Source organism: Eretmochelys imbricata, chromosome 5 (genome assembly GCF_965152235.1).
Source record: "Eretmochelys imbricata isolate rEreImb1 chromosome 5, rEreImb1.hap1, whole genome shotgun sequence".
Taxonomy (NCBI): domain Eukaryota; kingdom Metazoa; phylum Chordata; order Testudines; family Cheloniidae; genus Eretmochelys; species Eretmochelys imbricata.
The window spans coordinates 72,267,178-72,284,405 of record NC_135576.1 but is presented as its reverse complement, the minus strand read 5'-3'; the positions used below and the strand labels follow the sequence as shown (position 1 = coordinate 72,284,405).

Sequence of the window (17,228 nt, the reverse complement as noted above, 5' to 3'; positions counted from 1 at the left end):
GACTACAAAAGGCAGCAGCAGCATCTCCATTTGGTCTTCAATCCTGCTGCTTGCCTCTGGAGGAACTTTGCTACAAACTGAAACTCTGAACAAAGGCCTGAACGACCCATCCAAGCTGGGATATTTGTACTCCAGAGACTTAAACTGAACCTGCAGTTTATTCCACCACTGCTATAAGCCTGAACCAAGAACTTTGCCATTACTGTATGTAATTGATTCCATTTAACCAGTTTTAACTCTCATCTATATTTCTTTCTTTTTATGAATAAACCTTTAGATTTTAGATTCTAAAGAACTGGAAACAGCGTGATTTGTGGGTAAGATTTGACTTGTATATTGACCTGGGACTGGGGCCTGGTCATTTGGGATCAGGAGAACCGTTTTTCTTTTACTGGGGTATTGGTTTTTCATAACCAGTCATCCCCATAACGAGTGGCTGCTGGTGGTGATACTGGGAACCTGGAGTGTCTGAGCGAATTGCGTGTATGACTTCTGGTTAGTCAGTGGGGAAAAACCGAAGTCCTCTCTGTTTGGCTGGTTTGGTGTACCTTAGAGGTGGAGAACCACCAGCCTGGGGCTGTGACTGCCCTGCTCTAAGCAATTTGTCCTGAATTGATACTCTCAGTTGTGTCCCGCCAGAGGCGGCATCGTTACCGATAGTCAATTTAACTCTGAAAAGTCAAAATGAAAAGATACAGTGGTCAATCCAAACAAACATTTACATGCCTCAGTCCAGGTCCTACTTTTTATAAGAACCATGTTTCATTGTTACTGCCTTGTGATGCAATTCTGCCAGCTCTCAAACTGAGTTGGGTCAATCCTTGCATAGGAGGCTTGTAAGGACCCTTGATATGTAGCAGAAAGTGGTGTTAGTGATTCAGCAGGTGTCAGTCTGCTTGTTAATGAGCACCTCTATTTACCACTCAGATCAAAACCTCCTTTAGATTTGTCACAGTGTCCAGAGTTTGTAGGGGTATTCAATCCAGTGGTTTGGCTACACAAATTAAATTCTGCTCTACAGATTTCCCCTTCAGTTTCAACAGGATACCATATTTTTCAAAATCAGCTTAAACTATTATGCAGTGCTACCATGCACTGTTAAAACAGTCACCACATTTCATCCCAAAGGTGACCTTTATTTCAGGCTTTGAAAGAAGAGCGAACTGTTTGCAGTGCAACATATCACAGATTTTGGCTCCCAGTTTGTAATTTTAGTGTTCTATACCAACCTCAAAAAACCACCACAGGAGAGCCATTTTCCTCTCATTACAATTGGTTAAGGATTACCTGAAACAACTTACTCTAACAAAAAATTGAAAGGAAAACACAAGCAGAGATTTTTACTCTCTATTTGAGACCTAACAATTTCACTTTCAATTTCACAATTTCAAGATCTAATCTCCAAAATTTAGAAGAATTCAATAACCTTATCTTACAGCAAAATTGTACCTCATGGCTATTTTCCAGGTCACATTGTCAAGCGCATTAATGAGCAAGTCCAATGGAAGGGAATTTTTACCTCCTTCTAGCGTTAACCTTCAACTGCATACCTTTGAGAGATTAACATCAGCTCCAAAGAGTAGAAGAAATTGTGCCAGGTCACGTTCTTCCCTTTTCTCAGTGAGCACTGCCTTTTAATAGAACTCTTCCCAAATAAATATATGAGCCTGCATTTTAATTTGCATGGATGTTATATCAGTCACAGGTATTTTTTATAAAAAGAACATTTCCTTTATTGTGTATAAACTCTTGTGGATCATATTAAAGAAGTTCTGTATTAAAATTACAAATGAGTTTGATTCCCCATAGTTTAAATTCCAGGGTATTACTAATTAAGAGGTCTCTTGGTTATTGGTACTGTTTCTCTCCCTCTTTGTGTAAGACTTGCAAGTTGCTAATTGTGTTAGTACATCCTAAGACAGAGTCTATTCTCAAAGCAATGCTTTGTAACAACAGAAACAGCACACAGAGACTCCCTGCCCTTTAGTTGCATTTATCTCGCTTTATTAACAATTGTGATTAAAATAGAGATAGAGGATGTATGTGGATGGATGCTTGGTGTGGATAATAACTGAATGATCAGGGAGGTGCCAGCCTAAGAATCCAGTGTCCATCGGCCAAAGAAGGCGTCAAGTGGAAACAACCAGAGAACCCCCGGAGGGTAGACTGGAATCCACCCAATAGCCTCAAGGATGGGAGAACCGAAGAACAACACTGAGCGTCAGGAATGTGCCATCTGCTGATTGATTCAGCAACAGCATGATGAAGCAATTCCCATAGACCAGCATAGGAAGAATATCCTATAAAAATGGATTCTAGAAACTGAGAACTTTGGGGTCTGATTCTGCAAACCAACTTCCGGGAGCATCAGATGTGCATCTGACAAGGCCCTGCTCCCTCCTTGTGTCCAAGCCCCTGGCCAGTGGCATGGCGAGAGCAACTCTAAGGCTAGTAACTATGGTAACAACCTTCCAGAACCTGTGTGTGTATGAATTAATGTGTGAATAAATATGAAAGTGAATGGAATGTTATAGCTATAACTAACTGATTACTATGATTCTTTCTGTATTCACAATAAATGTGGCATTTCGCCTTTTCCCCTTTAATAAGACCTTGCTGGTTTTTAATTTATTGGTATAACATTTTGGTGGAGAATTGCAAAAGGGGTAATATTGGTAAAAAATCTGAGTTATTGTAAATATTGGTGTGCACCCCGCCAGCTCTACTGAGCTCGGCATTTCTACCTTCTGGCCTCCAGGAGGCAGAGGTAAAATATACAGAGCTCATATTACTAAGCTATGATTACAGAATCCAAGTCCTATTGTTCACTGAAGTATCAGGGGCAACAAAAAAGCCTAAGGGCCAGGCAGTGCTGCTCACTGGAACAAGGAGTAGCAGGATCAGAGAATCTAGGTTGTGTCACTCGCTGACCTGTGCCAGGTGTGACGAGGAAATCTGATGAGCCACGATTTCAGAATCTAGGTGTCACTCGCTGAGTAATACCAGGAGTGACAAAGATTGAAATACCCGTGTTAAGATGTTTAAAAGAAAACTGGGTAAGCCAGTAAGCCAGAGGGAGGAATGGAGTCAGAAGGAACTCCAACCTCACCTTTTGTTAAAGAAATTACACCTTTTAAACAAATCCTTCAAAAATTTGGGCACAGTCCTTGGACTAAACAAGCCCTAGCTGATGTCTGCGCTATTTTGGACTTAGAGGATAGATTGGCTCAGTATATCCTCATATACAAACCTTCTAGTGCTGCAGAGATGCAGGACCAATTTTGTTGTTGCGGGAGGCATGTAAAGATTACATGAAGACAAGCGGTGGTAAGAAAGAGGAAAAGGCATCTTTACAGGAAAAGCTAAACCAAACGGAAAAGGGAGCAGACAATTGGACGGTGCTGGCTACAGATACCCAGAGTCAGCTGGAAATAGTGAAAGAGGCACTCCAGGAATCCAGAGAGACAGAAAGATTCCTGGCAGACCAAGCTAAAGCCTCTGAGAAAACTGAGAGAGAGAATCATGTGCTACAAGGTATGGTAAAGAAAATTAACCTTGAAGCAGGGCAGAGCACCTGCAAATCACAGTCGTTGTGAGTCACTAATTAAGAGTGAGAGACAAAAATTGGGCTTTGCCTCTAAACAGGTAGCAGCCATTGCAACGGGTGAAGGGGGAGAAGGTACTATGTACGGCACCCCCAGGCATAATTACAAAGAGAAAAGAGTGAAAAGTTAACTCTGCAGAGGCTGGAGAGAATTAAGCAGTTAAACTTTGTGAAAATGTTAAAAAGGAAAACTGTTAGAGAAAGAAAATTTATTTGTTAGTCTCTAAGGTGCCACGAGTACTCCTTTTCTTTTTGCGAATACAGACTAACACGGCTGCTACTCTGAAACCTGTTGGAGAAAGAGAATTCTTGGTTTCTTTGCAGCCATTCTGAAAGAATTCCTTTGCAAAGGAATGTGTGTAAATAAGCCAGACAAAAATAAACTGATTAAAATCATTTGACTGGACAATTTCGTCAAATTTGCTAAAAGAGCATAAGGGGGTTCTATTGGAACTTCTGCCTCAAATGTATAAAGGGAATGTAAGATGTAAAAAACAGCAGTGTGGAAGGGACGTTAAGGAAAAGAAAATGTATATGTATCTATCTGTGTGTGTGTAAATATGTAAAGTTCTAAGGACCAGTTGGTTTTGTTTTTGTTTTAAATAATGCCACTAAAAATTCATTTGACTCTTTATTTCAAAGTTGCAAAACTGACAGACCTTTTTGCTAGACACAGGTGATTAGTGTTGATTGGCTCTGGGATTTGGCATTTAATCCTTAAGAGGTAACTCAATGCTTTACAAAATTTAAAATGTTTTAAACTAGTGGCTACAGCAGGGCAGTCAAAATCAGGACAATAGGAAAAAATTCTGGATTCTTTTTGGTTGGTTGGTTGGTTTGTTTTTGTAACAAAATAGCAGATGAGAGCTGTAGTTAAAAAAAATAATAAGAAATTAAAAAAGACAGTGCCCCTCTGAAGCAACAGCAGGGGTGAGGTGCACAAAACAAAAAGAAGCAATGTTAGAGCCATTTTAAGACTGTGTTTCTGAGTAATCAGACTGTCACTTTGATAAAGGTATATGAAAACTCTGTAAGCACAAAAGAAATAGTTACCCCTTATGAAAAAACTGATATGGATAATGTTATAGAAGTTAAAGTATGGAAGGAATGTGCATTTTCTCGAGAACATATGCGGTGTATATTGTAGAAGGGGCAAAAGAAATGCAAACATACCACGCTATCTAATTAAAATGCTATTAGGGCTCCAAAGGGAGCCACAATAGGTTGGGTTTTCTTTTTCAGATTGCTGTGTGTTTTGGAAGCAGAAGTTAAAAGTTAAAAGTAATCAAAACTCTGGTGAAAGTTGATTGTGTCCCTTTTAAGATAGAGCCTCTGAGCTGCTGATGGCTTTAAATCCAAAAGCAAGCAGGAAACGTCTGTGAAAATGCAATTTACCTAAACGATAAAGGAAGGAAAGAACTAGCTGCACAAAGGAGCTGCAGATAAAGGACATACCTGGTCAGCAAACAAATTGTCTAAATAAAAGGCATGGTATAACAAGATAACTTTAATAAATTTAACGATAAGTACCCCTAGTAACAATGTATAGTGTGTATGATTTTTGGAAAAATCCTTTAAGGTCATATGGTAATGATGCTTTTCACTTATTACCTGTAAATAAACAAAGCTTAACACAGCAGGAAAAACATTATAAACTTGGTCTGCTGTATAAGAAGGGAAACTGAGGTACCCCACCTCAGGGATTTAATGACTAAACAGTGGGATAATTTCCCCATAACCCTTAAAAGATAGAAGCCATTGAAACCTGGCCTGCCTATAGAACAAACATAGGAAAATATGGGGGTAATTCCTCTGTTTTGCCTGCAGTCAGCAAGGTTATTTGTAAAAGAAATATTTTAAGCAATAATCTGCCACCCCAAAAGGGGTAGAAACATGTTATTTTTGTCTTTCAGAAAATCAGGAAAAGCTGATGCCAGCTGAAGAGGAACCCAATACCATGAATCTACTGTCACAATAGAAATTGTGTTTTGTGTTCTATGTTTTGTCTTGTTGCTAGCACTGTTGTGTTTAAAGAAAAAATACTGCAGACCTGCAGGTAATTAAGAATAAATTAAGCTCTCTGTGCCAGCTACAGAACAGCCTAATACAATAACAAAGAAAGAGATCATTGTTTGACACTTATGAATGGATGCAATACGTTTCCAGTATTGTAAAACCAGACTTGTTAATGGGAGAAATTGTCGTCAAAATTGCACACCAAACAGTCCCTGGAGGCAAAGGTATGGAAGGTTAGCCCACTCCCCATATTACACATGGGATCCTTCTGGCTACCCTGGACCTCAAGCCAGTGGGCTGGGGAGGGAGGAAAGCTATTGGACACTAGAGGTTGTACAAAATGGGCTCTTCAAAAGTGGGTGTGCCTCACCTTGCCTGTTGCCCCAGAACCTTGTAGTAAAGATACATCACTAGGATCATGTATGTGGGATGAATTGGAATCACACACTCAAATTGCCTCACAGTACCTTCTCTTGAATAGGCTATATAGAAAGTGACACTATTATAAATCTTAGTGTCAAAAGGGGGATTATGTTGGATCATATTACAGAAGTTCTGTGTTAAAATCACAAATGAGTTTGATTCCCCATAGTTTGAATTCCAGGGTATTACTAATTAAGAGGTCTCTTGGTCTCTTATTTTTACTGTTTCTCTCCCTCGCTGTGTGAAACGTGCAAGCTGCTAATTGTGTTAGTACATCCTAAGACAGAGTCTGTTCTCAAAGCAATACTTTGTAACAACAGAAATAGCACACAGAGACTCCCCACCCTTTAGTTGTATTTATCTCGCTTTGTTAACAATTGTGATTAAAATAGAGATAGAGGATGTATGTGGATGGATGCTTGGTGTGGATAATAACTGAATGATCAGGGAGGTGCCAGCCTAAGAATCCAGTGCCCATCGGCCAAAGAAGGCGTCAAGTGGAAACAACCAGAGGACACCAGGAGGGCAGCTTGGAATCTACCCAACAGCCTCAAGGATGGGAGAACCAAAGAACAACACTGAGCCGTCAGGAATGTGCCATCTGCTGATTGATTCAGCAACAGCATGCTGAAGCAATTCCCATAGACTGGCATAGGAAAAAATTCCTATAAACATGGACTCTAGAAACTGAGAACTTTGGGGTCTGATTCTGCAAACCAACTTCCAGGAGCGTCAGATATGCATCTGACAAGGCCCTGCTCCCTCCTTGTGTCCAAGCCACCTGGCCAGTGGCTTGGCATGAACAACTCTAAGGCTGGTAACTATGATAACCTTCCAGAATCTGTGTGTGTGTGTGTATGAATGACTGTGTGAATAAATACGAAATTGAATGGAATGTTATAGCTATAACTAACTGCTTACTATGATTCTTTCTGTATTCACAATAAATGTGGCATTTTGCCATTTCCCCTTTAATAAGATCCTGCTGGTTTTTATTTTATTCTGGATTCGGCTAAATCTTCAATCCAGGTCTTTCAAACATATTATAGATTTTGTGGTAGTGTTCAAAAGACCCCCTATTAGATGGAGGCCCCTTTGTGCAACCGTGGTACAAGCTCATAGGAAGACACTATGTCCTAAAGATTTCACAATTTAAGATAAAACATGTCAAAAGAAGAGGGTAAAATAAGATTAACACAGGCTAATGTGTACATTTTATTTCAAATTGAGATGACATTGACCTCCTTCATGGCTACAAGATTTCAGTCTATTTCTTGTACAGTAGATCTTACAGCCACTTCAAGCTGTTCGTTCCAGCATAGCTGACCCTCTACAGATTTTCAGGCCCATATATTCAGATAGAGTCCCTAAGGCTGTCAAGTATATGAAGTTCACATGACACTAAGGGCCAGAACACACTATACCAGTGTTTTATTATACTGACATCCAACTTGTATCATGCACTGGCCAGACAGACCAATCCTGTCCCACAAAACTGCTATTTGATAGTATTTTTGTTATAATACTCAGTGTCCAACACAATTCAATGAGACCATACAGTGCACAGAAGGGAGGAAAGGGTTCAACTGAACCAAAACAGTAGGCAGCAGGTAGGGTGACCAGACAATAAGTGTGAAAAATCAGGACAAGAGGTAGGGGGTTTTGGGTATCTATATGACGAAGCCCTGAATATCAGGACTCTCCCTTTAAAATCAGGACATCTGGTCATCCTAGCAGCTGGTGAGTGGTCCATCTGCCACTAGTGAGGAGGGGAACCAGTGGAGGTGGTAAAGCAGCAGTGAAGGAGAAGAACCAGGGATGGACATTTCTGCCTTTATGTTTAACTGTATCTGCCTTTTTACAATCTGTAATGGTGGTAGCCAGGCAAATCCAGAAGAAAGTCCTCCATAGACCTCCTAGCTGGATCAAATCCCCCTAACTGTCTCAAAAGGGCCACAATAAAAATAACTTGCCGACTGGATAAGAACCTCTGGTCTCCAAACTCCACTGTTTCTGGCAATATGCCCCTGGGTCTAAGTCTGCACCAGAACAGAACCTGACCAACGGCCTCCAAGCCAGGATTCTGGCTACCCCACATGGGAAGAGGTTGGAGAGAACCTCATCCTCAAGAAGGATCTCTCCTTCTCCTGCTCCCACCTCCAGTGGGCTAGATCAATAAAGGGGACTTAGACTCAATGTTTCAACACTTAATTTTTAGATACTCTTCTTAGATGCCAAGTGGAATACTCAGCCCCAAGTTAGGCATGCAAGGTCCCTATATAATGCATGGGAAGAGTTAAGCACCCTAGATGCAATTCAAAGAAGCCAGCAAGCTGAGCAGGGAGCTGCCTAAGTTAGTCAGTAAAGAATGCTGAGGAAAGGAGCAGGGCATAAACCCCACCCCCACAGGGAGTTAGGTGCCTAACAGGAAACACCTAATTCTGCTTCATATTCAACATGAACCCTCTCCTGGAGTTGGGCGCTAAGCCAGATCAGCACTTTCTTGCAAAACACTGAGGTGGTGGTGATGGTGGTGCCCCTTTATACCCAATAGTTCAGTGGTTAGTGCACTCAGCCAGCACATAGGAGACCCAAGCTGAAATCCCCACACTGTCTGTTGTGGAGAAGGTCCTTGAACCCAGGTCTCCCTTCTCCCAGGCAAGTGTCCTAACCTCTGAGTTATAGGGTATTCTGGGGTGGGTCTCAATCTTTCCTGTTGAGGCTGTTCCACTTTGCATAAAATACTTAAATAAGCATTGGGCCAGAGAAAGAATGACTACAGACCAGCAGTTAGGACAATCTCCTAGGAGACCAAGGTTCCAGTCTCTACTCCAATGAATATTTAAATATTTTATACAAATTAGAACAGCTTCAACAGAAACACCCACCCATGGTCCAGCAGTTAGAGCACTCACCTGGGAGGAAGGAGAACTGGGTTGAACCCCCTGCTTCACATCAGCATCTGGAACAAGATGTGGTTCTTGACCCACAAAGCAATGAAGATAACCTTTTCATAGATCCAGGAAGATATGCAAAGTATAGTAATCAAAAACATCAGTACACAGGCTCCGAAAAGTAGAATGCTCCCCTCAAAAAATGCCTCTAGTGCTCATGTTTGAGCCAGTAGGATTTGAGGAGGTGGTTGATATACAGCTGTCATGACCCCAAAGCAGTGGAATATACAAAGTTGACCAGACAGACCACTTCCTGCTACTGTCCCATGTTGCAGAAGACTCTTTTCAGTAATTCAATTACCTTAGATGTGTGTGTGTGTTTGCGGGGCAGGGGCAGGAGGAAGTGTCCAGGCTAGCACTATATCAATGAACTTCCTATGGACTTAAATGGACAAATGTGCGAAGAACCATCAATAAGAGAATTTGGGTATAGGGGCACGGCACTTCCCACCAATAGGACAGTTCCACCAGTGGAACCTTCTAATGTAGACAAGCCTTTAGATCCCAAAGTGAGTCTAAGCAAAGGCCGGGCTAAAATTCAGGCCCCTGGTCTAAACATCAAGATATGTTTGTGTGAATGTATTGGAAACTAATCACCATCATGCAATTTAATACCCTATATTTAAATATTTGTGTCACCAAACTAGATAACTATTTTGACTTGACAAAGTAGTTATCTAATTTAGGTGAGAAAATGATTGACAGTCAGGATTAATAAACATTCCTCTTGTATTTTTATTTAGAAATATACAAATGCCTGAAAGTGACTTTGAACAGCAAAAGGAGAACACCACAAATGTTCAGTCTTCTTAGTTCCAAAATTCCATCTCTCAATAACACAGCTTCTTCAGTGGTAAAGACTGAAGACACTTAGATCTAGTAGAAGACTCTGCTGGAAGTTTTTGCCTATATCAACTTGTATTGCTATTTATTGCAGAGGTGTTTACAAACCCCTCCACAGACCATACCACAATTATTATTACTGCATGTCAAAAACCGACAGGATGAGCATTTACAAATCTTTAACTATTCACTATTACTTGATTTTCTATCTCTCATGTTAAAGTGGCCTTATAAACCATTGGGAAGCATATTATTATTAATATACTATAACACTGACCTTACAGATGTATGAATTAGAGGTTTTAACTCCTTTGCATCCTCATGTCACAACGGCTATTGTGGTACCCATCAGGTTTCTCAAGACCCTCCCCTACTTATACTCGTAGCTTCTTTATGGCACATCCCAAATTTTACCTATGATCTTGGTACTTAAGCCATTACTCATTTTTTATTTTGTCCTGCCTGAGGCTTGAGTCCAGTTTTCCCGCTGAGACACAAATAGTGAATACCTGGAACTAATAGCCATAAAGAGAGAACAAGAGAGGAAGAGGTCTTACTACTTCCATGGAAAAATGAAAAAAATCTGTCCAGGAAACAATAAAAGCAAGACCACTGGACCAGTAAATTGTCTTCTCACTAGAGGCAGAATTTCTAGTAAATTACAAGACAAACAGAATTTAGCTTCTAGTGTCCTTTCTCTATCAGCACTGAATTACCCTGGTTTTGTAGGGATTAGCGGAGATGGCATGCTCAAAAAAAAAAAAAAAATGGAAAACTCATCCCGATGTCCAAAGCTGGCTCTAAACTCCATTTGCATCATTGGCCCATAAACCGAGATGAAAGATGTAGACAACTGCAGGAAGTGTGGTCATTATGGAAATTACTACCCATTCCTGATTCAAAATATTTTACGCTGTGCTTTAAAACATCTTGGTTCAGAAAAAACTCAACTTCTTCCATACCTAACTAAGAAGAATTCAATACATTTACTAAATTCGTTTTACATTCTGTATAATATACTTCATTTTTAAAATGTGTTTTTCCACTCACTGTAGTATTTACATTGAATTTGGTCAAATAGTATTTTTACTAAGATCATCTACTCTATACACAAGGGCTAATGATTTGAAGACATCACAAAGCTAAAACTGAAACAACTTTATTCCAGAAATTCCTTATTTCTAATTTCAAAACACTAAACAGTTAAATGTATAATATGAAACTATGGTCATTGTTAGTAAAATTTAACAAGTGAAAACGTAATTACAACAATGTACAGTAGAGTCTAATTGCAGGTGATCTCAAACCAAGTGTGTCAAATCTATACACGAAAAACTTAAGTTAAAGAATAAAAATCCATGCACAATATCTTAGTTGATGTACTGTACCAATGTTCCCACAGATAAAACAGAAGGATTTTCTTATTTCACTCTCTTTTCCCTGATGTTAAGGCCACTCATGATTTTTTTTCTCTTGTTAGTGTTTTAAAGTATAGAACTCCAGTCCTTTCCAAAGTTTTTAAGATTACATATCTTCCCTAAACAATAATGAGTGTTAAAAGGGAAAGTATGTTATCTATTCTACTTAAAATTCAGTGAAAGTTATCACTGAACTGCTAGCCTTCTATCTTCCCCATCAAAGCAGTGCAGGAACTTCATGTATATCCTAAAAAGTCAAGTAACACAGTATGGGTCCCTATGTACATGTACAACAATACAAAAGCATATGTGCAGGTCGGCGAAGAGAGCAATTGGAAAATTAGGTCTTCAACAAAAGATGCTACTTGCTAGAACCCAAGGTTTTTGCCTTTGGCTTCAGCCTTTGAAAAAGCTTATTGACTTGCTGTACAGATGAGAAATAAGAAACAATGAGAGAAGTATCCATTTTACGAAGAGGGAATTATGAGTACACACATTAAAAAGATAGTGGGGACTGGAAACTCGCTCTGGAACAACCTTCAGGCAAGGGAGAGCCTTCCTTCTCTTTCCATTCATGCTGCAAATTTAAATGCAATTTTTATTTAGCTAGGAGGTGCACCGTCTGCCCCCATCAGTTGTCGGCATATATCCTGCTCTACTCCAATAATAAAAGTAGCCTTGAGCATCTAAGTTGAGAAATCTTCAACAACTACATCTGGAAAATATTGTTCTCAAGAACTAAACGATAAAATGTGAAATTCTAAGACTAATTAACGTTACACTGGTTGCTCCCAAACCTTCTGCTGCATTGGGCTGCTCTGAAAGGAAAGGGTCTATTTAACTGCCTACTGTACTATTTAAAACCCACCAGCAACTTCAGCCTGCTCCATTGTTGTAAACTTAATATTTAAAGTTTCAAAATTGTTTAGATATAAATTGCAGACTGAATGTCACACAAATAAAACATACATCATTTTTCATTCAGTCAAAACCACACTAGCAAAATGATGTTATCACACTTATTACTGTGAGCTTACTGAAACCCTGCTCCATTTTATTTTTATTATGCCAAGTTTAGAGAAATGGTATCAATTCCAACAGCCCATTTCACTACATGGCTTTTCCCCCTTCTATTTGTGTAGGTGCTGAGCAGTGCTGGTTCTAGTGGTTATAAAACAGATGTGTCTCAGCAGCCAGAACTGTAAAATTCAAGGAGAAAAAGGTTAAGAAAATTAAAACAAATCTATACTTTCTCCAGCAAAATTCATCAGCAGCTATTTTCTCTGATAGGTACCATTAAAACTGGTGAAAACACATAGTATAAAGACCAGGAAAAGTTTACTGATGATCTACCACAAGAAAAATATGACTTTACATGTCAATATAATACCTCAAGCGTGTTACTGTAAATTGTCAATCAATCAGTTGTGTTTTTCTCTCCTAAAGAAATACGATCCCAAAGCTGTAGCAACTGTTCTCCAACCTGTGGTTCCAATTCCTGCAGACCAGAAGAAAGAAAACTTAATGACACATTTAATGCTAAGAGGCATGTTACAGGATGGCCACAACACAAAGAAGACAGTTACAGCAATGGAGGTAAAGACAAAATAAACAGTGTTTGGTTTTTGTTTTGTTTGAAAGAGCGAATCCCATTTGCTATTGATACATACTAAGTACAATCAGATACAGGTGTTCAACAAATTATTTTACAGAAATCATCACTTTAGATACTCAAAAACTATGGTGATAAGTGTGGTATAAGAACCTTTATAGTACAATAGAAAAGTTGAGCATACAACCTAGCCTGGCTCAGCCAAAAAAGCAAAGGTAAAATGGTAAAGTGTCCATTGGCTGTATTCTCAGAATTCTGAGATAAAATGATTCAAACTGTTTATACGTTTCCTCCATGACTTTTCCTAGAACAGTGGTCAGGGCTCTTCCTGGTAGACCTGCTACAGAACTCTAACACTCTCACACAACATTAGTTTATACAAAAGAAAACCCTAAGCACAACTAAAAAAAAAGAACACAGATGTAAAGAGTTAGAGTCCTTATGCTCCACTCCGTTCAAGAACAGTTCAGCTGAGTGGAGAGTGGGGCATACGGATTTGGTTACAGTTCACTAATTTGTGCTACTAGACTCCAGTGCAAGTCAGGGTTGCACAGAAGCAACCCTCATTTAGGACATTGTCATAAGGATTTGTAGAGGATTGGGCACAGTAGAGCTCCATTCTGCCACATTCCTTCCCCTCCCCATCCCATCCCGCTGACATAATTCACCCTCAGAACTAGGGGTAGCTGCGCACAGGAGGTACCAAAGTTGCCTCCGCAAGTCTTCGGTCAGTGGCGAGTTTCCCTGCACAGGGGGAATTCTCCACAAGCTATCTCAAGTCCATATCTCGCTTACGGACACAAAAACATCTTTGGGCTGAGACAAAAGTTCAGGCTCTCTCAATCCTGTTTACTGCCTGTATTGCTATGTGGACCCTAGAAGCATCCCATATGCGTTGTAAAAACCTGAGCATAAAGTGGTTTGACTTCACATCAAATGTGACAGACTTGCGAAGATCTGGCTTTCCTTCAATTGCTCATTATATTCAAAAGCAGCATTGCATGCCCTTTGGCCACATTGTCAGGATGGACAAAAACACCCCAGCACACTATGCTCTCAAATCCTCCATCAACTCGTGAAGGGGTGCATGCCTTGATACTGCACATGGGGCCATCCCAGAGATTCATGGATTCGCAGGATTGAGCCAGATCTGGAAACTTCATTACATGATGCCTGGGGAGATGCCATCAACTGCAGTCACTCTGGCTGGTAAAATGGTCCCCAGCAGACTATGTGTGTTTGATACCTCTAGCCGCATGTGGCCTCAGTCTGGAGAACTGGGCCCAGAGAGAATCAAACCCCACCCACCAACTCTCTTTCAAAATAGTGATACAGTCTCCTAAAACTATACAAAAAACTCAAGGTCTCAGCTTTGAATCTTTTTGGGTGAGAGGGACTTTTGCTATCATTGCTGACAAATCTGAGTATGGCTGGAAATGCATCTCAAGTTGTGGTCCTCTTAAACACTGTGAAAAGCAAGTTAGTTTCCAATTAAATGAGGTTCTCTTGGACATGGGAAAACCTACTGTGTTGTTTTCAAATTAAACAAAAAGTTGGCTGGATTTGATGAGCCTATTTACTCTGTATAAAAACCAACAACCCCAATTTAGAACAAGATTCAACCAAGCAGCACAGAAAGGCAAGGCAAAACAGTGCAGGAGAAGGAGTAATTCCAGAGGATTTCTGACTACCATCTTAGCAATAGAGTGTTGATGAACACCACAAAACTATTATCTCTTTAGGACAGATGAGTTTCTAGAGCATAAGGACCTAATTTTTTTTTTTCTTTTAAGTAAATTGCCATGTAGATACTACAACTGGCACAAACTTACAGGCTTTCGGAGGGCAGCATTATATGACAATTTTAATGTACAATATATCTGGATAAAGTCACAGCTAATCAATTTCTAAAAAAATCTGAGGTGCTAAAAATTCTCTCCAAGTCCATTCCCACAGTTCATGAAGTAATCAAACTACCTGCCAATTCCTTTTTGACATTATCATTGTTTAAAATATTATAGTCAACCATGTAACAAAGTGTTCAAAAGACCTATATTCTATGATTTTCTTCCCTTTCATAAATATTCAGTAAAAAGTACATTTATATTCCATTTCATGCAAGAAGATACACTGACTTGATTGGTTTAGAGACATTTCTTTTAACAAAAAAACCGGAGGCTTTACAGCATGTATCATTCACTGTGAGATGGTGTTCTCTATAGTTTTTAAATACATGGGTTAAACACATTGGGAATGATAAATGAGTATTGCTCCTGCAATACCATGTCTTCTGCTCTATACTGAAGATTTCAACCTTCTTTTGAAGAGACGCTCCTCCTTCTTACTTAGCAAAGCCTTTAGTAAGTTAGTGGTAACACAACCCAGCATGCCAATAACCTGAATTGAAGTTTACCAGATAGGAAAGATAAGAGAGAGCAGAAGCTTAAAAATCATAAAAGAAAAAAACCCATGCATTAAGATTATTATATAAAATGGAGAGTAATGAAACCACAAAAATCACCCCAGCAATATCCTTTTAAATACACTGTATATTCAACACTGAGCAGTGTAAACATATTTCAAATGAAAATAAATGCTACCTGGCCATCCCTGCTTATTTGTACTTTCTTATTATCATTCCAAGGGTTGAGTAAATGGTGTGCAAACTGAAAGGGAAGACTTTCTTTCCGGATCCACTCCACCTTAAACACTCCTCCCAAGCCTGTAGAGCCCCAGTCCTGACTTTTCTCACGTCCTATTTCTGAAGACATTCTAGCAAAACCCTGTGGGAAAATTTAAAATAAAACATATATTTAATTGAAAGACATAAAGCTAATCAGATTGTATATAATCAAATAATACCCTTCCATCTTGGAATAAAATAATCATTTGTATTACATTGACATTCTTGGATTAAAGGTACAAAGTACTTCACTCAAACATCAATCCTTCACCTCACCCCCAAGAGGCACACAAGTATATTTTACTCCTTTTCCAGATGAGAAACAGAAGTATAGAAAAGTTAAGTAGAGGAATGAAATTTTTCCATATGCAATTCATGTCCCTTGGTGCATATGAATGGGATTTTTGGATCGGAATCGCCAATTTGTATACTGGGGTATTAGAATTTTCATATTTAATGAAGCTGAACAACAACTCAATGTACTTGAACACCTCATCCAGCACTATTTTTCTTTCCTTGTTCAAAGACAGAAATAATCAACAAGATATATAAATGTATGAGAAGTATTTAATGATCTTCAAAAGTATAAAAAAAAATCTAGTTACAAAACTCTGTTCCATGTACTGGAATGCAATTAGACCAAAACATGCAAAACAGAGCAAATTTAAAATTAGAAGGAATACTTGTTCAGCAGAGACTAGTTTTTGTAATCTATCTTGAAAATTTCAATGGTGACAACTGAAACTAATTGCAACTTCACTTCAGTTTTTTCACCTAAATGCCTGATGTAATATATTAAACAGGGAGTCTAACACTGATGTGGAATTTTTTCCCCCCAAGGTCTTGATAATTTAAACAAGAAAAATACTGACTAAAATTTTATTATCTTGTATATTGAAATGCAAACAAAGTCAAAAGTATAGTAAAGCAATAAAGTACATGGCAATAATATTTTAATTTTCCAGTTGATTTATGTTTATATCTTAGAACATCTGATCACTGAACTAAAAATCAGTTGTCTAGGTGCAAGTGATCAGGACCTAATTACATTTGTAATATACAAACAAAACACAGTCCCGACCAAGAAGCTCAATCTATATAGTTTATCCAAGAGAAGATTAAAATGTTACTTCATCATGGTCTACAAGTACCTGCATGAGGCAATTTCTGACCACAAGAGGCTCTAATCTGGCAAAGACATAACAAGATCCAATAGCTACAAGGTGAAGCCAGACAAATTCAGACTAGAAATAAGGCACAAGCTTTTAAGATCCATGTTAATTAATAACTGGAACAACTAGAGATGTGGTGGATTCTTCATCACTTGAAGTCTTTAAAACAGCCCCATGACTGTTAGAGAAGGTTGCCATAATAAGATGACAAATGTACATTATTACATATATTTTTAGCAGTCAGAGAAAGAAAAGAATGAGGATACCCTTAATTATTTTCCCGCTTTGTTTTTAATTCCAGAGAACTCATGGAGGACACAAACATTACTCTGACTAAGACTGAATTGCATCCAGAGCGCCTCGGCTTTTCATTGACTTTCCTGCATTAGTTAGGGGAGACCCCAGAGGGATATGAAATGTTCTTTCTCCATCACTACTTATTAAAACAGTTGTAAAGATTTCAAATCATAAGCAAAACTCCCATTCTGTGCATGGTAATTTGT

The 17,228-nt window shown here is 39.0% G+C and overlaps 1 protein-coding gene across 6 annotated transcripts in view; it reads right to left on the bottom strand.

Annotated features, from left to right (window-relative positions):
- The window catches only part of YTHDC2 (YTH N6-methyladenosine RNA binding protein C2), an 89,498-nt gene that overhangs the window by 28,404 nt on the left and 43,866 nt on the right, over positions 1–17,228 (bottom strand). For 3 of the 6 annotated variants that reach the window (XM_077817322.1, XM_077817325.1, XM_077817327.1), the window contains 2 exons: positions 15,471–15,653; positions 10,984–12,756 (listed from right to left, as the gene is read on the bottom strand). In XM_077817322.1, the coding sequence (XP_077673448.1) occupies positions 12,676–12,756; positions 15,471–15,653 (264 nt within the window). In that variant the 3' untranslated portion in view covers positions 10,984–12,675. Of the gene's footprint in view, positions 1–10,983; positions 12,757–15,470; positions 15,654–17,228 lie in introns of those variants that run through there. The other 3 variants (XM_077817323.1, XM_077817324.1, XR_013346177.1) reach the window with 3 other exon arrangements.